At 44.6% G+C, this 21,493-nt stretch overlaps 1 protein-coding gene across 3 annotated transcripts in view; it reads right to left on the reverse strand.

Moving 5' to 3' along the window:
- The window catches only part of LOC101072377 (zinc transporter ZIP11), an 83,172-nt gene that overhangs the window by 10,832 nt on the left and 50,847 nt on the right, over window positions 1–21,493 (reverse strand). For all 3 annotated transcript variants that reach the window (XM_011605302.2, XM_003961373.3, XM_029845612.1), the window contains exon 6: window positions 2,298–2,465. In XM_011605302.2, coding sequence (XP_011603604.1) covers window positions 2,298–2,465 — 168 coding nt within the window. The remainder of the gene's footprint in view (window positions 1–2,297; window positions 2,466–21,493) is intronic.

Consider the following 21,493-nt stretch of genomic DNA (forward strand, 5'->3'; position numbering starts at 1 on the left):
GGATTCTATGAACCACAAGTAGAAAGCCAGAACTCTGAGAGCAAAGCAGATGATTTTGGTTCCGTTTGTCTCAATACAGTGGGGTTCACTAGGCTGTACTCTGGGCCAGATTTACCAGAGCTCAACGCCTCAGGACTGAGCATCCAGGTCTCTCTTCTCTCTGTACTTTTTGACGCTACAAGATTAGTAAATTATCGGTTTCCTCTATCGTGCAGAGTCTGAGGGTGAAAAAGAGTCCAAATGGACAATCACCAGCAGTGACAACCATTAGAGAAAGAGCTGCACGAAACGGTGCAGAGCGGCCCCTAAATTTTTGATTTGGAAAAATAAAAGCTCTGAGGATATTGCAGCAGACAAGTCCCTGAGTGAGAAGAAGCCCATGTAAAAGACCACTTTGGTATTGTTCCATATCTTTAACTAAAGCTATGTGCATGTCGTCTGGTGAAAGGTCATCCCTAAATTGAAGGACATCATCTAAGAAAGTTAGGCTGTTTAAATGCCTTTTAAAAGAAGCACTGTTGACAGCTTACAGTATTTTTACAGTGTCATTCTTATAAAAATGGAGAAATTAAAGCATTTACTGGCTTTTGCGGTCTAAAAAAGCATTGCCGTACCTACTATATTATTGTCTGTTTTTCATCTTCACAGTTCAACTTCACAAATCACTGTCAACCCCCCCCAACCCCCCTCCTCCCTTGCTGTATTTTTAGCTTCACGTTAACTTAGAAAAGTGAGTCCTTTCAGGTCAAAATATAGAGCGGCTCATCTCTGAGGTGCATTTGTAGTCGACAAAGAGGCGAAGTTCTGTCATGTGCTAAAAGCATATGACTCCATACACATCTCACAGCAAGAAACGATATCAAACAATGAACCCCTGAACTTTTCTAGCACAATCCAACAAGAGTTATTTTTTTGTGCACATTTTAAAATTGGCTGTAGCACTGAAAAACATTTTTAATAACATTTCTAGACCTCACTTTTCATGTACCGCTCAGAATTAATCTGGAAGCAAAGACTTAAACATAACAAAAGACCGGTTTGAAAAAGCTGCTAATACTACTTTCTAACTAACACATGAATGCAACAATAGGTAGTTGCATCTAATCAGAACTGGATCACAGTGTGCAAATGATATAAGGACAGCGTGGACGGTATTCTTGCTTAAATGAGTTTTGAGTCCTGAGTGTTTTGTTTTTGTGGTTAGGAGTCCTGAGTGTGGGAGGGCTTTTTTTCCCCCATAAAGAGCCACAAGAGGACCTTTGTGGATATGTTCCCACTTAACCATGTGTGGTGCAAAATGGTATGTGTGTGTGTGTAAGCCAATTTATAAAGAGTGTTTGACTCGTTACAGAAACTACATTTTACATGAATTTTCATATGCAGCTTCAATGCTACCTGCTAATAAAGTCATCATTCAGTCTCCTCTACAACTAATACTGCCAATACTTGCCTTTCCATCCCTAATTTTCTCTCATATCCTGTGCTTTTAGTCTTTTTTTAAAAGCTCTTCCCCCCATAATTTTTTGAAGTGGCCCGGCAAAATGTGCATTTATACAAAACCCAACTAAAAATGGTGAATTTGGACATGAACGGACAGCAGATATCTTTACTTTAGATCCCTTGCTTGTTGTAAAATAAATAAATAACCCCATTCAGACTTGGGCATTGTATCTAAGGTATGACCGAATAGCTGCTGCTGTCCTTTGTGTTGCAAATAATTTAAAACAAATCTATGACAAGGTTTTCTTAGATAGAAACTCAAATTGCTTATCTTAAATGAGAAAGAATCAGGCCATTTTCATTCAGTGAGAAATACTGCAGCGTTAACTATGTAAACAGGCTGCAATGCCTCACTTTCTGTTTATTTACTTAACTGATTTTATCTTTATTAGTCATCATTTATTTTATTGTTCAATCAAGAGATTGTTGACAACACACATCTCAACTGCTATGCACCATAAAAAAAACCCCGACTAGTAAGCATTGTCATTCACTCAGCTCCTGAGTGTTGATATCATCATGGCAACCATCACAGGGCCAACTTAATGTATAAAGTGATGCACAGCTAATCAGTACTGTAGGACATTTGTAATACTTAACTGAAAAAACAAGTGGCTTCAGCTGTAAACCTGAGAGTATGTAAAGGCTACAGGTTTTCAGGTGAAAAATGTGTAAAGAAATGAGTTTGCCACTTTAAGTCTGCTTAACTTTAGAGAGCAGTATAAACGTCAGCCGCAAACCCTAAGCCACAATCATAATTTGTGTTTCCTGCACAAAGCCTGACAGCTGAGACAGACCTGGGATGTTGTGGATGGTGATTGCGAGGATGAGGAGAAGAATTCGCCGCCAGCTGCTCCCTGTCCTTCCAACCTCGTCTGCTTGTTTACTTCCAACTTCCTGTCCATTTGAAATGCCCGACTGAGTTCCTCTTCTCCTCTGATGCACGTCTCCATTCTCGATTTTATCTGCAGGACAAAAAAAATAAAAAAAAGTTGGGCACTTCTATCCAACCAGTGCTTTAAAGGTTCTTTCTTCATGACTCAAATTAGTCCTCATGTTTACTAAGATGATTTGTTTGGATCCTCCCACCATGCAGAGATTCAGTTCAGTGGTGAGAACACAGGTGCAGCACACCCTGCGGAGGAAACTCATTTCAGCCGCTTGTATCCGCGATCTCGTTCTTTCGGTCATCACCAAACGTTGATGGCCATAGGTGAGGACTGGGACGTAGATCGACCGGTAAAACGAGAGCTTTGCCTTCTGGCTCAGCTCCTTCTTCGCAACGACGGATCGGTTAAGCGCCCGCATCACTGCTGACGCCGCTCCCCCCTTGTGAACCATCACCTTATCGTGGTGGAGGAGTTTGCGTACCCTAATGAGCCTGGGAGCTATGCTGTCCGGGGCAGTTTGCCCCTGGTAAGGTCTCCCAAGGCAGATTTATCCTAGGTGAAGGGTCGGACAAAGAATGGTTCACAAGACCCATCATGGAACATTGAAAAGGGAAGCCGCGTACCCGGCCCGGAGGGTTACCAGGGCCCCAACCTGGAGCCAGGCCTGGGGCTGGGGCTCGATGGCGAGCACCTGGTGGCCGGGCCTACGTCCATGGGGCCCAGCCTGAACCAGCTATGTGGACACTCCCATCTCCAGTGGACCCACCACCCGCAGGAGAAGCATGAAGGGTCCAGTGCAGTGTGGATTGGGCGGCGGACCAAGGCAGGGACCTTGGCGGTCCGATCCTCGGTTATGGAAATTGGCCCAACAGAAATGCCAAAAAAAATAGACTGTACAGACATTTCCTCAGAAGAAACTATGCCAGTATGGAGCACTGGAAGCAGAAGTAGAAGTATGGCTGCTACAGTAAAAACAAGTGAGAAGAGGAAAAAAGTAGAAGAGCTTTATTTTTTAACATGGCTCATTTAAAAATACAGGTTTTACAATTACCATGAGCCATGTCAGTGATGAATGATGGGGGATTGATCAGGTGGTGCTTTGGCTTTAAAAGTGGTTTGACAGGTGGGATACAATGGAATCCAACTATAACCAAAACTCTGTGTGTTTAGTTCCTAACATTATCAATCCTAACACATTCATAACTCATGAAAGCTGGCCAAAGGGCTACAGGTGGGGTTAAAACATGAAAAATGGTCTCAAACTATCACTCACCACTTAATTTGTTTAAGCCCTTCATGTAGCATACTGTGGCACTGTAGCATACTGTGCTTTTATATCAGCTTATTTTAATTGTGTTAAAAACTAATTTTGCTGCTGAGTTAACCAATATTCAGGTGACGGTAAATTAAACAATATCAAAAGAAAGTCCTGAGAGAGTTGGTGTATCACCGAAGAATTAGTACAAAAGCAACACATTACCAGTACATTATCATTCTTTCAAAGATCAATGGCACTGTGCAACCGTTCTTCAGTACACTTGGGCATTATTTCTACAATACTGTATTCTTTTAGTTCTGCCTTTAAAAAAAAATCTATTTAATTCCCATACATCAGTTCAATAGTCTTCATGCTCTCTTTTATTTGAGTATTCCTCAGACTGACTTGGTAATGTTGGTGAGGTGCTTCATTATTATTATTTAAATCACTGCAATAAATTAATTGTTCTAGTAAGATAACCTTTTCCTGTTCGATGATGGATACCATGGACATATTAAGAATTCTAATTATAGCTGTCAATGCTCAATTAAATCAGTTTCATGTTAAATCATTTGTAGAGCTTTTAAATAATTAAAATTAAATAATAAGCTGATCCCATCTGAAAAACATTGCCAAGTTAAAGCATTGAATTTAAATTTGACAATCTTTAAAGATTTTTGAAGCATAAATTAAACGCAAGATTTATTTTTAAGCATCCAGTTAATTATACATAGGTCCATTTAAAAAAAAATCAATAATTAACTATAATTAATTATTGATCATTCATCCTCCTCTAAGTCATAGGCGCTGAGATCTCTAACCTCCACTCCCATCCCTGTGGTTGGAAAAAAGCTGAAAATATGCTTCATTTGACTTTTCCTCCTTCCTTTCTTTCTGTTTAGAGTCATAGACAACTGATTTCTGTGAATGCTTTCCAATTGTGTTATTTTAAAATGCTCCAACTTATTTAGCATACAAAGGTCAAATGATATAAAGTATTGTAAGTATTATTATAATATATTATTATATTATATATAAGTATATAAAGTATTAAATTTTTTCTTGCTACCAAATCCTTTAAAGGGCAGCTTCAAAGGCCAGAAACGCAGAATCCATTTTGTTAAATTTAACTTCACTCACCCACAATATATAATCCTGTACAGCCTGTTGATACTTGTCAAGCCTCGCACAGATGTATGGCTTGAATGTTTTAGTTATTACTCTCATGTGTCAGATGAAAACGTGAACACACTAATTAGCAATTGCTGCAGGGATTTAGTTTAACCTCATGGCAACCAGTACAGTCAGACGGTGCCTGTTCGGGAAATCCTTCTCTCCTTGGACTTCCAGTTCTTGTCTGTGACCCCCACAGCTCCCACAGTCTCTGTAGGTTTGCTGACTTTACAGCCTCGAACATCATAATCGTCTCTTACTTCGAGACATATGTTCACAAAAGCTCTCTAAGGTGCTTTTATATTTCAGCTTTTTCTTTCATGTAAGGGTGAAAGAATGGATGAGAGACCTGAATCTCTAAAGTTTGGACTCATGGCCATAAGCTTCCATTTATTTCTTTTTCCATATTGGATGAATAGCCTGAATGGGAGCTGTTTGGCACCAAGTAGAGAACTGAACTACACAGAGATGGCTCTGAGCAGCAGCCCTCCTTCCCATCACCCTCTTAATTAAACTTGCGGTACAAACTTTTTTTCGCATAAACCTCAATACCAGGAGATTCTGAAGGAGTTCAGACAGGAACACTCATCTGTTCATGTCCCCCAATAGTGTTAAGGATTATTGTGTGGCAATTGGAGATTATGTCAGAAGTGAATATGGTCGTGGGACTATATACTGTATAGTGCAATTACATGGCAATTGCGTTCTGCACACCTTGGATTGATTTTCATACATCCCATATCTGTAGACTGCACATCTCAATGGTGATCATGTTTCACATGCAGGATTGACTTATAATGATTTAATGCATGACAGGCGCACTCCATCGCACATGTTCAGTAGTGTGCTCAGGGGCTTAATGATGGCACTAATGTAAAAGAATGTGTTTGTGAGTGGTGGAGGACTTCTGCAAAGCAAATTTATACCTGTGAGGGTTAAAGAAAAACAGTATTGAGCAACTGCTGCAGATATACTTCCGACCACACAAATATAGACTGGCAAATGTTCATGCGGCAGTAACAAATAAGTGTAACCTCACACTAGAGATGTGGGACACACATTTGATCATTTCAACGGTGACTACTTAGATTTAGCTGCCTTTTGAAATGGAAAACAGCTCAGTGAGCGTGGGGCAAAAATGTAAATATAAAGGATTAACGAGTTTCACCCCGCAGACATACTGGATCTGACCTCAAAATGAATATTACAAAACGACACTAAAGACAAAAATGGAATAAAAACACAAATTGAAAATGACTCTAAAAGGAGCTAAAAGGAGAACATCTTTAAAATATCTGAACAAACCTAGTGTTCCGTCATTGATGGTACAGCTATTCACTGGTGACTGCACCTGTTTGACAAAAGCTGTAAAATATGTCTATGCTGCATTGGACACATTATGGGTTTATATCATAACAACGTGCCTATATGGAGTATAGGCACATTGTTATGATATAAACACACAATGTGTCTAGATGCAGTATGATGTCAGTATTGTGTTACTCTACCGGTACTTGTTTTTTGTATTAGGTGACTATTCTTTTTTTTTTTAGAAACGATAAGTTATTATTCTCTAGTTGGCCCCTAATGCTGGCAAAGTCCTTCTGATCTTAAGTGGATAAAACCAGATTGTTATTGAATTTTTTTGAACAAAGGGAGCAAAATAGCATTGTTGTATTTCTGAGTACAGCATGGTAGACTTCTCAAAATGACCCAGAGGGTTTTTTAAGGTAAAAATATTCTGTTCAAAAAGGGTCTGATGACTAAAAATGCCATCAAGAGAAACAGCCCTCAAACACAGGAGCTTAGATTGACTACAGCCCCTCATCTTCGCCTGTGTCACCTCCAGCAGCATTGCTTTGGGCAACACCATACACAATTTCCCCTATATAAAAACTATTTTGTCTGCCAAACACAGATGCAAACAAGACATGAATGGGAGTTTATATAAATTATGGCCTTCGCTATTATTTAATTTTTTTTACAACAGAAAATTACTTGTCACATCATGATCTTATGATGGTTGGTGCAAGTGTGGCAGAAATCTTCATCTCGATCAATCACCGGCAGCTTCATGTTAATTAAAAATAGCATTCTGCAGAAATTTGTAAAAGATGTGATTTTGGAAAGAAAGAACCTGACTAAATGAATGGACTGGACCAAACATCCCTCAGCACCTAAAACGACTAAACGACTCTCACTGTTCTCCTGTGGCTGATGGAGAGAGGCCACTCTAAACCTTTCTCAGAACAGAAGCCACCTAAAATCAGAACCTCTGTGATGCACAACAGAAGCATTGGACACACCTTAAGAGCTAAAAACAACTCAGTATCCTGCCAATAGCTGAATGACACCATATTTACATTAACAGATATCTGTTGCATGGATCCAACCCCTACGTGTTTTATTACCTTGGCTACTCATTAGCAAAAGGCATCTCAGCAGCTCTGGCAACATCGTTCCACTAATAAATCCCCCACAGTGCAAGAGCAAATGATTTATTGCTATTAATGGTTATACCATCAGGGACTAGTCCTGAGCTTATGTTCGATGCAGAGAAACCTACAGTTGCCTTGGCAACCAACACTAGACCAAAGACCGAGACCAAAAGAAACCTACCAGACTGTTTTACCTCCCTGTATGGAGAAGAAAGGGGTAAATGTAGGTCACATTAAAAGTAGGTCTACATTTTTCTCCATGCCTTCCATCAGAAATGCAACACAGGCCATTAACCTTTTCTGTTTACACTACAATTTTAATTTCTGGCATATCTTCTTTACTTTGGCATTGTTGCTGTCTGACACATCCTAGCTTTTATTTACTGTTGAGAGTAGTTTAATATTGAAAATTTTAAAAAAAAATCCATTGTAACACTTTAGTAAAATAATAATACAACACAGAATTGTCACACTCTGTTAGTGTAATGTTCTTTTAAGATGGAAATACTTCATATTTTTCCGCCCATAGCTTCCTCATTGTTGACAAAATTGTCTTAGTCACCTTTTATAGTTATTTAGATGTTACTCTGAGTAGATCTGTTATTGGAGATCAGTTTTTAAGGACAAACACTAGCTGGAGAGTGTGGAAAACTTTACTTCTGCATTGCAAAACTGCTGAAGAGTCCTTGATCACGAGTGTTGTTCAATGAGTTGCTACATGTCTGTTGGTGTTCTAGGGTTAAAATATTTTTTGAGACTGAAATACATGAATGGCACATTGGGTTTGGTATGCTGCTGCCCTAGTAATTAACAGTTACCACTGAATTACTCAAGGCATTACTTTAGGCACTCATGTGTACCATTTTTAAATGTAGGGAAAAAGTTTCTCAGCAGAAAAAAAAAAGTAATGCAGAAAATTACAGTGTTACAACTAAATTGATATGGAGATTCTATTGCATTTTAAATCAATGGTGTACTCTGCAGTGGGGTAGTTTTAGACCCTTTTAGCCTTGTTGTTGGTTAATTGGTAGATAATCTTTAATCTTTATACATTTTATACCCAATAATGACATAATGAAAAAGGTATTTTAGAATTTTTGGAAATGGTTGAGCCCAGGACATCCTGCATAAAAAAGGAGAAGGTTCCAGGAGGTCAATCATCACTGTAGCACTCCATCAATCTCAGCTTTATAGCAGTGTGTTCAGACAGCAGCTTCTCAGTAAAATAAACCTCAAAGGACCTTTGGACTGGTCTGATAAAATTAGGAACAGATCACCCCAACAGTGAAACATATTTCTTTCTAGGGACTGGGAGGATGGTCAGTGATCACTGGCTGTGGGGTAAAGTACAGAAACATACCTACTGAACACCTAACTCAGAGCTCTCAGGAACTCAGGCTTGACTGAAGGTTCACCTACCAAAAGATAACAACCTTTAGAATACAGTCAGGACAACACAGGAGGGCCAATTCTGTGAATAACAGGAGTGGCCCAGCCAAAGCCCTGATCAAACATCTCTGGAGAGGCTTGCAAAAATGGCACTGGTACCTCCCAACCAACAAGAAAGAACATGAGATAATTTCAAGAGGAAAATGTTGGAATATTCCCAAATTCAGATGCCCTGTAATTGTTGTCAAAGGAGTCACCTAAATACTAAGTAAAGAATGCGAATGAAAAAAAACAATTTTCTCCATTTAATACAATAATAAGAAATAATAATCTATTTTTCAATTATAATAAATATTAAAATAGTAACAATAGGATGTGAAAAATGGCACTGCAGATCATGACAGGCTTCATGAACACCCCACACAGCTGCAAGCATGACTCAGCCGCTTTCATTTTACAACTAGAAGTCAACATTTGAACAGAAGTTTACCAAAATTAATGAGAGAAGAAAGTCAAAAGAAAAATTACATGGAAATTAAAATCACCCCTGATAATTGTTGTTAGCTGGGTGAAAGGAGACCTAACATTAGCATCGTTACAGAAGCTAATGATCCCTTTGCACGGCAGGCAGAGTATATATTTAATATCAGCAAAACAACAACAGAACGATGAGGTCAGACTGACTTGAACTCAGGTATTAATGGAAAGCAGAGTAAAAAGTGAATGGCCAATTAAAATTGGCATATACCATTCAGAACAGGCATGTAAAAGGATTTTGAAGTAGCAACAAAAGTACGAGAAAAAAGTGTTGTCACAGAATGACAGACCCCGCCATTAAACCAATGTTTATATATATATCTTTGGAATACATGCCACTACCCTCAACAAGGGTTCAACAGAGTGAGATATAACATCTTTAAGGCAAAAGTGACTCCTACACTACTGACAGATAGATGTTTGTGAGATTGTTCACAGAAACTCTCAACACCTTCATTTCAAAAGGGATGAGAGCAGTGAGAAGGTACGATAGATAGCGGATGAGTGACAAGAAGTGAAAGTGTGTCAAAATATAAACAGTGATAGACCGATGGATTGACTGACAGTTGGTAACACCAAGCGAGGACGATGGTGAAGAAAGGAGAAAAACAAAAAGAAAAACTGTGGTGTGTTTGTTTGGTTGCGTGAGTATTGCGTCACTTCCTGTCTCCTCTATCGTTCGTTGGTTGCATTGTGCACGGGGTGCCGTATTCACTTAATATTGAACACTTGGTGTGTTGTATTCACTTAATATTGAACACTTGGTGTGTTGTATTCACTTTACTTAAAATTTTGAACACTTGGGACATTCTAGTCACCTGATATCAACAGTGAGAAACAACCCATATTAAACAAATACAGGGCTTCGCCGATCACTAGCGTTAGCATGGCCTCACCGTCTGTTTCACCCGGTGTCTTTGTCTGTTCAGCGTGCGAAATGTTTAATTACTCCTCTGCCTCCCTTAGTGAAGGGAATAGGTGCAGAAAGTGTAGTTTATTTATGGCTATGGAGGCGAGACTTAGCGAGCTTGAGACGCGGTTCCGCAGTTTAGAGTTAGCTGGAGTTGCGTCAAGTAGCCAGGGTAAGCTAGCTGCTGCGGAGCCGCCTAGCGTAGCTACAGCTAGCGGTCCCCCGGCAGCAGCCGAGCAGCCGGCTAGCCAGGGCGGCTGGGTGACGGTTCGTAGGAAGCGTAGCCCAAAACAAAGGCCCACGGTGCACCACCAACCGCTTCCCGTGGCTAACCGCTTTTCCCCACTCGGCGACACACCCGCTGAGAAACCGACCCTGGTAATTGGCGACTCTGTTTTGCGCCACGTGAAGCCGACTCCAGCGACCATAGTTAGGTGCATTCCGGGGGCCAGAGCGGGCGACATAGAAGCAAATTTACGGCTGCTGGCGAGACGTAAACGTAAATTTCACGTCGGAGCCAACGACACCCGGCTTCGTCAGTCGGAGGTCACTAAAATTAACTTGGAGTCGGTGTGTAACTACGCAAAAACGATGTCGGACTCCGTAGCATTCTTTGGTCCCCTCCCCAATCTGGCCAGCGATGAGATGTTTAGCCGCATGTCGTCGCTTCGTCGCTGGCTGTCACGGTGGTGCCCCGAAAACCAGGTGGCCTTTGTAGACAATTGGAGCACCTTTTGGGGAAAACCTGGTCTGATTAGGAGACACGGTGTCCATCCCACACGAGATGGTGCTTCTCTCATTTCTAGTAATCTGGCTAATTTTATTAGACCCAAAGTGACCTGACAATCCAGGGTCCAGACCAGGATGCAGAGTTGTAGTCTTACACACCTCTCTGCTGCTTCCTTAGAACCCTCATCCACCAACAATAACATATTTAACACTATAGAGGTAGTCTCTGTTCCACGGTTAAAAGTTCAAGCACAGAGCAGGGGAGCGGTCAATCACCAAAATCTTATTAAAATTAATACTGAAGCACAAGTTGGAGAAACTAATATCACAATTAAGTGTGGACTGTTAAATATTAGATCTCTTTTGTGTAAATCCCTGTTAGTGCACGACCTGATAGCGGATCATCACATTGATTTATTTTGTCTTACTGAGACCTGGCTTCAGGAGGAGTATGTGAGCTTAAATTAATCTACTCCTCCTACCCATCTTAATTATCATATTCCACGTGTTACTGGTCGAGGAGGGGGAGTGGCAGCAATCTATCACTCCAAGTTATTAATTAATCCCAGACCAAAACATAGCTCCAGTTCATTTGAAAGCCTGACTCTTGGCATCACTCATCTGAACTGGAGGACAGAAAAGCCACTTCTGTTTGTAGTTGTATATCGGCCCCCTGCTGGGCCACATTCAGAGTTCCTGTCTGAGTTCTCTGATTTCTTATCTGACTTGGTCCTTAGAACGGAAAAAGTCATTATCATTGGAGACTTTAATATCCATATGGACGTTATAAATGACAGCTTTAGAAATGGCTTCATTTCATTACTTGAGTCAGTTGGTTTCCTCCAGCAGATAAACCAACCAACTCATAGCTTTAACCACACCCTAGATCTAGTTCTGACTTATGGTGTTGAGGTAGAACATGTGTCAGTGTTCCCTCAGAACCCAGTCCTGTCAGACCATTCTTTGATCACTTTTACATTTATGATTAAGGATTCTTCTATGCTCAGAACAAAGTCTTACTATAGCAGATGTCTTTCAGATAATGCTGTAGCTAAATTTAAGGAAGTGATCCCTGTGCTGATCCCAGGACCACCGTGTGTTTCCCCAGGGATCAGTCATTATAATCTTAGCCCTGCTGAGGTTGACTCTATTGCTGAAGGTGCAGCAACCTCACTGAGAATCACGCTTGATTCTGTTGCCCCCCTGAAAAAGAAAATAGTAAATCAGAGGAGGTGTGCCCCCTGGTATAATTCACAAATCAGGACCCAAGCAGAAAGTGCGAAGACTGGAAAGGAAGTGGCATTCTTGTAAAATAGACAGCTACCATGTAGCCTGGAAAGACTGTCTATTAGTTTACAAAAAGGCCCTTCGCAAGGCTAGAACAGCTTATTTTTCTTCTTTGATTGAGGAAAATAAGAGCAACCCCAGGTTTCTTTTCAGCACTGTGGCCAAATTAACTAAGAGTCACAGTGTTTTAGATCCACGTATCCCTTCTTCCCTTAGTGGTGAAGACTTCATGAGCTTCTTCACTGATAAAGTTCTAGCTATCAGAGAGAAAGCTAACCAGGCCATCCCAACAACTGGACCATCACCAGATGTGCCGACTGTGGGAACATACAGGGTCTCCAACGAGCCCTTAAGCTCCTTCAGCCCTATATATTTTTCTGAGGCATCATCGCTAATTCAGAAATCCAAGACCACCACGTGTCTTTTAGATCCCATCCCAACACACCTGTTGAAGGATGTTTTACCATTGATAGGCAGTTCTATCCTGGACCAGATCAATGGTTCTTTAGTGTCAGGTTATGTACCCCGGTCCTACAAGGTGGCAGTGATTAAGCCGTTGCTTAAAAAACCATCACTGGATCCTGATGTTTTAGCAAATTATAGGCCGATATCCAACCTTCCTTTTATCTCTAAAGTTCTAGAGAAGGTGGTGGTGACTCAGTTACTGGAGCACCTGCAGAGGAACAGCCTGTTTGAGATGTTTCAGTCAGGCTTTAGAGCTCACCACAGCACAGAAACAGCACTTCTTAAAGTCACTAATGATCTTCTCATAGCTTCCGATCATGGACTGGTCTCTATGCTGGTTCTGCTGGACCTCAGTGCTGCTTTTGATACAGTTGATCACAGCATCCTGTTACAGAGACTGGAACATGTGATTGGGATTAAAGGGACAGCACTAGACTGGTTTAGATCATACTTATCTAATAGATACCAGTTTGCCCATGTCCATGGTGTTCCCTCCTCATACAGTAGGGTTAGCCATGGAGTTCCTCAAGGTTCTGTACTCGGACCAATCCTCTTCACATTGTACATGCTTCCCTTAGGGAACATTATTCGGCAGCATGGGATAAATATTCATTGTTATGCTGATGACAGTCAGCTCTATTTATCCATGAAACCCGAAGAGACAGAGAAGTTAGTGAAGCTCCAGACCTGTCTTAAAGACATAAAGTCCTGGATGTCTTCAAATTTCCTCCTCCTTGACCCAGGAAAAACTGAGGTCATGGTGTTTGGTCCTGAACCTCTCAGGGATAGATTAGATCACAGGATCACTCTAGATGGTATCTCACTAACATCTAGTCTCTCTGTGAGGAATCTAGGAGTAACTTTTGATCAAAATCTCTCCTTCAACTCACACATTAAATTAGTCTCTAGAAGTGCCTTTTTTCACTTGAGGAACATCACAAAGATCAGGAAACTGCTGACGCGGCATGATGCTGAAAAGTTAGTCCATGCATTTGTTACTTCCAAGCTGGACTACTGTAACTCTTTATTATCAGGGTGTCCAAACTCCTCTTTAAGAAGCCTCCAGTTGATCCAAAATGCTGCAGCCAGAGTTCTGACAGGTATTGACAAAAGAGATCACATTACTCCTGTACTGGCATCGCTTCATTGGCTGCCCGTTAAATTTAGAATAATTTTTAAAACCCTTCTTTTGACCTACAAGGTCCTCAGAGGCCTAGCTCCACCCTACCTGGAGGAGCTAGTGATACCTTATCAGCCCAATAGACCGCTCCGCTCTCAGAATGCTGGTCTACTTGTGGTTCCCAGAGTTTCCAGGAGTAGAATGGGGGGCCGGGCATTTAGCTACCAGGCCCCCCTGCTATGGAACCAGCTCCCTGTCCAGGTACGGGAGGCTGACTCCATCGCTACTTTTAAGATCAGACTCAAAACCTACCTCTTTGAAAAAGCTTATTGTTACTAATTCAGTAGTTCCAGTTACTGTCATAGACAGACAAATTATCACACTTAGGGGGTCGTCTAATCGTTAGGTCACATCTTAGTTATGCTGTTATAGGCCAAGGCTGCCGGGGTCCGGAAACATGATCACCTGACAGGCCTCTGTCACTCCACTGGGTCATGGTTTCCTCTCCTCTCCTCTCCTCTCCTTTCCTCTCCTCATCAAGCAGACTAGTTATGCTGATTCTTGTGTAGTTTTTCTGCTTCTCCCCCCCCCCCTTCTATTTATTTACAGGTATCGCCGCCCTCGGAGCTGCATAATGACCTCCGGCCCCGCTGAAGTGATTGTATATCATATTTCTTGTGTGTGTTTCTGTGCTCTGTGCCTCTCCTCTCCTCTCCTCTCCTTTCCTCTCCTCTTTCCCCTCCTCCTCCTTCGCCTTCTCCTCTCCTCTCCTCTCCTACCTATCCTATCCTCTACCTGTCCTCCCCCTTCTCCTCTCTCTTTACCCAGCCGGCCATCAGCAGGAGGGTCCCCCTACATGAGCCTGGTCCTGCTCAAGGTTTCTTCCTGTTAAAGGGGAGTTTTTCCTTGCCACTGTTGCTTGTCTGGGGTCAGGCCCTGGGATTCTGGAAAGCGCCTTGAAACAATTTTTTATTGTATAAGACGCTATATAAATAAAGATTGATTGATTGATTGATTTATTGGTCATTGTTGCCAGGCAGAAAGTTGTCACAGCTGCGGGCAATTGTACCCGTGAGTCGCTTCGCCCCGCGCACCTGTTGTGCATCAGGACACTAATTAGCTCCCTTCTTAGTCCCCGGAGGCACACCTGCTCTCTGCCAGATCGTTATTCGTGTTCAGATGACTTTCCAGCGTATTCCTGTTTGCCTGCCTGCCCGGTTCCGACCTTGCCTGTTACTGACCATTCTATTCTCCTCGCTCCCCGGTGAATCCTGTCTGTTTCTGACAATAAAGCGGTGTTCAGCCAAACTCTGGTGTCGCATTTGGGTTCTTGTCTGGTTCGTGACAGTACGATCTGGCCAATAATGAACCCAGCGCACAAACCGTCCCCTCTGGACCGACTGGAACGGATTGAGGGAATCCTTCAGTAACATGAGGAGGCGGTGGCGGCTTCCACTGCGGAGACGAGACGCGCGGCGGCGGCGAACAAGCAGGCGTTCGCAGCACTTTCCGGACAGCTCAGCCGGCTGTCAGCCCGCGTGGAACCAGCGGTGCCCGCCGATTCCCCCATACCAGCGTCAGCTCCTGTAATTCTGCAGCAGGGACCCGAACCTCGGGTTGGCGAACCTGAGCGCTACGAGGGTAATCCGGAGTCCTGCGACGCCTTCATGGTGAATTGCTCCCTGCTGTTTTCCCTGCAGCCCCGCACGTTCGCTACTGAGGCCGCCAAGGTAGCGTACACCATTACACATCTCACCGGACGGGCATGGCTCTGGGGAACGGCCAAGTGGGAGCGTCAATCCGAGGCTTGCTCCACTTTCTCCGCCTTTGCTATCGAGCTCCGCAAGGTGTTCGGGCAGGGGAACTCCCAGTCCTCTGCAGGACGTCGACTGCTGGCGCTCCACCAGGGAGAGAGGTCTGTGTCGGATTACTCTATTGACTTCCGCACCCTGGCCAGCTGGAGCCAGTGAAGCCCTGCCACATTAGTGAACACTTTTCTGCACAGATTAGCAGCCCACATTAAGGACGCAATGGTGGCCTACAACGTCCCCAGCTCGCTGGATGGGGCCATTGACTTAGCAACCCGGGTGGACCTGAGGGTTCAGGCTTGTCGGCTGGAGAGAGCTCGGCGGCGACACTTTGCGGACGAAGGAAAGCTCTCGACGGGAGTTCCTCCTCAGCCTGCAGCGTCTTCCAGAGAGGAGGAACCCATGCAGCTTGGCCGCACGTCGCTCACAGGGGAGGAGCGCAGGAGGCTGCGGCAGTTCAACCTGTGCCTCTACTGCGGTGGACAAGGTCATTTTGTGGTGACCTGTCCAGTAAAAGCCCAGACTCACCAGTAACTGGGGAAATACTGGTGAGTCCTATTTTTGCTTCCCCTCAACGACCAAGTTTGCTTCCTACTTCCCAGGGGACCACAGGACCTAGCTGCCCTCGTTGATTCTGGTGCTGACGCCTGCCTGATCAGTGGAGAGGTGGGCCGACAGCTTGGCCACAGACACGAACCACTGGCGTCTGCCATCCCAGCCCAAGCGTTGGAAGGGCATCGCCTGGGGAACATCCGTCACCAGACGGGCCCGGTAACAATGCTGCTTCAGGACAATCACCAGGAGGAGATACGCTTCCACATCCTGAAGGGGACGCAATTTCCCTTGGTCTTGGGCTACCTGTGAATCCGCCGTCACAACCCGCAACTGAACTGGGAGACAGGGGAGATCCTGCGGTGGGGAGCAAACTGTCACTGGTCCTGCCTCGTACCAGCGCCAGCCCTGAGGGGGACCTCGACTTCTGACGTCACGCCTCCAGATCCAGATTCTTCTTTGTGGAGAAAAAGGACAAGTCTCTGCATCCCTGCATCGACTACCGGGGGCTCAATGAAATCACCGTGAATAACCGGTACCAGCTTCCTCTCGTCGCCTCCGCCTTCGAGCTGCTGCAGGGGGCAACTGTCTTCACGAAATTGGACTTAAGGAATGCCTACCACTTGGTTCGCATACGGGAGGGCGACGAGTGGAAGACGGCGTTCAACAACCCGGCCGGCCACTACGAGTATCTTGTAATGCCCTTTGGATTGACCAACGCACCGGCCGTCTTTCAGGCCTTAGTTAACGACGTACTCCGGGACATGTTAGACCGGTTTGTCTTTGTCTACCTGGACAACATCTTGATCTTCTCGAAAGGACTCAAAGAGCATGTGCGGGCAGTTGTACAGTGACTACTGGACAACAGACTGTTTGTAAAAGCCGAGAAGTGCCAGTTCCACGCCCCGTCGGTGTCCTTCCTAAGCTTCATCATTGCGTCAGGGACCATCCAGATGGACCCGGGGAAGGTCTCGGCGGTCCTGGACTGGCCGCGTCCCGAGTCCCACAAACAGCTGCAGCGATTCCTGGGGTTCGCTAATTTCTACCGGTGCTTTATTCGAAATTATAGCTCCGCAGCAGGCTCACTCACTAGCACCAAGAAGGGGTTTGCCTGGACTCCAGAGGCGGACGCAGCCTTCCTGGAGCTCAAGAGGCGGTTCGCGACTGCCCCCATTCTGCAACTGCCAGACCCCAGTCGCCAGTTGGTGGTTGGGGTGGACACCTCCGATACGGGGGTAGGAGCGGTGCTGTCACAGAGGACTCAGGAGGACCAGAAGCTGCACGCGTTCTTCTCCCGCCGCTTGACGCCAGCGGAAAGGAATTACGACATGGGGAACCGGGAGCTGCTCGCCGTCAAGCTGGCACTGGAGGAATGGCGGCACTGGCTGGAGGGTGCTATGCTGCATTTCATCGTGTGGACAGACCATCGCAACCTGGAATATATTCGAACAGCCAAGAGGCTGAACTCCCGGCAGGCTCGGTGGTCACTGTTTTTCACTCGGTTCGACTTTACCCTTTCCTACCGCCCAGGGTCCTGCAACGGCAAGGAAGACGCCCTCTCCCGACAGTTTGCTGGGGAGGAGGACCCCGGAGAACATTCTTCCCTCTCCGTGTATTGTGGCAGCAATAACCTAGGAAATCGAGGAGAGTGTCCGGAGGGTGGCTGCCAGTCAACCTGGACCTAGCACCTGCCCCGGCAACCGACTCTTCATACCTGCCTCACTCAAGACAGAGGTCCTGAAGTGGGCCCACGCGTCGTGGCTGGCCTGCCTCCCTGGAGCACGTCGGACAGCGGGACTGCTGAGACAGAGATTTTGGTGGCCCTCCATGGAGGAGGATGTCCAGGAGTTCGTCATGCCTGCCCCATCTGCAACCAGCAGAAACGGCCACGCCGAGCCCCTGCCGGACTACTGCAACCACTGCCGGTTTCGCATCGACCCTGGACACACATCACCCTGGACTTCGTCACCGGACTGCCCCAGTCTGTGGGGAACACAGTCATTCTGACGATCATCGACAGGTTTAGCAAGATGGTTCACTTCGTGCCACTGCCTAAGCTGCCGTCAGCAAAGGAGACTGCCTAACTGGTGATCCAGCACGTTTTCCAGCTTCACGGCCTACCGGAGAGTGTAGTTTCAGATAGGGGTCCTCAGTTTGCCTCTATCTTTTGGAAAGAGTTCTGCGGGCATCTGGGAGCCACCGCCAGTCTGTCCTCAGGATTCCACCCACAGACCAATGGCCAAACAGAAAGGAGGAATCAGGATCTCGAGACGGCCCTCCGGTGCATGGCGACACAGGACCCAGCCACACGGTCAACCTTTCTGGGCTCGGTCGAGTACGCCAACAACTCTTTGATCAGCTTGGCGACGGGAATGTCACCGTTCCAGTGTGTCTACGGATACCAACCCCCTCTGTTCTCGGCACAATCAGATGAAGCATCTTGTCCCTCCGCAGCAGCTTATGCCCGCCGCTGGCGGACGTGGGCCCAGGCTCGGGTCAATCTTCTGAGGGCGGGTGCCCATTATGGAGCGGCGGCCAACCGGTACCGGACCCCGGCCCCCAGATACAGAGTGGGACAACGCGTGTTGCTATCCACGCAGGATTTGCCACTTTGGGGTGTTTCCAGGAAGATGGCCCTGCAGTCATTAGCCCGGCGGCAGTCAGACTCCAGCTTCCCTGGTCAATGCGCGTGCATCCCACCTTCTACGTTTCTAGGATCGAGCCTGCCCACGAGAGCCCCCTGGTCCCGGATCGCCCGGCCCCACCTCCCCCGCAGCTAGTGGATGGGGGCCCGGCATACATGGTCAGTCGTCTCCTGCGCTCCCGACCCCGCGGAAGGGGTCTCCAATACCTGGTTGATTGGGAGGGTTATGGACCTGAGGAGAGGGCCTGGGTACCAGCACGACACTTCCTGGACAAAAATCGAATTCGTGACTTTCACTCCAGACACCCGGATCAGCCTTCGCGACCCAGGAGAGTAGGTCGTGCCAGACCTCGGAGGCCCCAACCAGACGTGGGGGAGGAGAACGAGGACCGTGGGTTGGAGAAGTCAGGGTCACAGGAGTTCTGACCCTTCCACCCACCCTTCCCAGGAGGGCGACCCTGGACTTTCCTTGGGGACGTCGGGGGCCGTCCCTTGAGGGGGGGGAACTCTGTCACAGCTGCGGGCAATCGTGCCCATGAGTCGCTTCGCCCTGTGCACCTGTTGTGCATCAGGACACTAATAAGCCCCCTTTTTAGTCCCCGGAGGCACACCTGCTCCCTGCCAGATCGTTATTCGTGTTCAGATGACTTTCCAATGTATTCCGGTTTGCCTGCCTGCCCGGTTCCGACCTTGCCTGTTCCTGACCATTCTATTCTCCTCGCTCCCCGGTGAATCCTGTCTGTTGTCTGTTTCTGACAATAAAGCGGTGTTCAGCCAAACTCTGGTGTCGCATTTGGGTTCTCGTCTGGTTTGTGACAGAAAGTGTGTTAACTGTGTCAGTTAAACAAGGTCATGCAGACATGAAAAGAAAGATAAGCTGAGACAGAGAGAACAGAGAATGGATAGAAAATAAAAAATTAAAACCACAGCATTTCTGAGAATTCCAGTGCATAGCACACATAGCCTAATTTTCCATAATGGCACATCAGACTATATTAAGGGTGAGCAATGTATCGTATCATAAGTCAGTCTATCAATAGTCTTTATTTTTACTGTTTCACTGTCATGCCGATTTCCACAACAACAGCACTCATGGTAAGATCTTATTTATTTTACCTAATATATAAATATAGTACTACATATTGCTTGTGTCTGTCAACATTAAAATGATCATGAAAATATGCAGCATTCTATTTTAATTTACTTGGATGTAGAGAAACCTCTCTGCCCACCTTACCATCTGTTGTTTTTCTATTGTTTCTTTATCGTTTATTGTGTGCTTTTAAGTTCATGAAGCAAAAAAGATGGAACATAAACTCGTGAGCACAAATAGAGAAACACTCTGGTTATTTTAATTTATGAAAATAAACCCAGGAAATTTCCCAATGTATTTGTTTTTAAATGTTGGATATGAGACCCTGTTATATAACAGGGCTTTTACAGAAATTGCTACTTGTAAAAACATGTATTACAGTTAATCCTTTATTTTTATGTGCCGGCTCAGACCACAATAGCTCGATAAAGAGGATGTCACCATGATAGCCAATTTCCTGTACTTCAGTGATAATCCATTTTATAATTATAGCAATTATTGTCCAACAGTCCTTGTCTGGAAACATCCAGAGGTGTAAATGCATGCACAAAACAATTACCATAAAAAGTAATCCATTCTGCCACTTGGATAGCTGTCTAGACAATTTAAAAACATAAAAAAACAGCATAAATGCAAGTGTTGGTCCGATTTATAAAAAATAATTATGTAGGCAGAAATGGCCAAAGTGGTGCATTGCACATCAGACACAAAGGAAATGGACAAATTAGAAAAAAACAATATTTTGAAGAAGTACAAGTAATGCAATTACACTTTCAGAAATGCTAATAATTTACTGCCAACTTTAAATCTTCATTATGGAGATTTGCACTGATTTAAGCTTAAACTCTTACACTCTCTTTTGTAGCTCCTTCTTAGGGGTGCTGGAGCATTTGCGAGGAGTCTTTTGGGAGGAAGCATGAATACACCATGGACAGTTCACCAGTCAATTCAAGGTCACATACCGTACCTTTCACTTACACGCTCACAGCTAGTGGCAGTTTAAAGCCTCTAGAAAAAAATCTGAAGTGCATATTTTATTGACTGTGGGAGGAGAGTGGAATACCAGGTGAGAGAAAGTCATGAGGTCAGAATTGAGTTTAGAACCTTCATTGCTTTTTCAGTGTTCTAACCACTGCATTACCAACTGTAAATTAATGCCAACATAATTTTTAAATTATATATTGAACATTTCTACACTTCTACACTGAAATCAATGAGGTTTGCTGCTGGGTGTTCAATCAGTGTGCTATCGAAGGAAACAGGGAGATGGCAAAAGATCAATTAGGGGGACTGTATGAAAAAATTAGATGATTCAGACTTTTCAAGTTAAACAACCTGCTGAATCAGTCTCTGCCACGTAAGCTGCTGAGCGTGCAACTCGAAAGATAAAGTGATTTCAAAAAGACTTCTTAAATCAAATGTTGCAAAATTCCCAGGACTAGTAGAGATGGAGAATAAAACATGAGGTTTCGTAGTCTCGATAAATTTGCATGTGGCCACACAGCTGACAGAACACTGCACTATTAGTGAGAGTTTTCGGTGTTTATGTCTTTGGTCTTCCTTTTCAGCGAACATTTTTTTTGTCACCCTCATCAAAGCATTTCATCAGCATAACAGCAAAGATTAGAGGGACAAAGATTAGAGTTCTGACAAAAAGCTCAGAGCTGCTGAAAAGAAGCACCTTTGTAGGCATGCTTCAA

This window comes from Takifugu rubripes, chromosome 1 (genome assembly GCF_901000725.2).
Source record: "Takifugu rubripes chromosome 1, fTakRub1.2, whole genome shotgun sequence".
Lineage (NCBI taxonomy): Eukaryota > Metazoa > Chordata > Actinopteri > Tetraodontiformes > Tetraodontidae > Takifugu > Takifugu rubripes.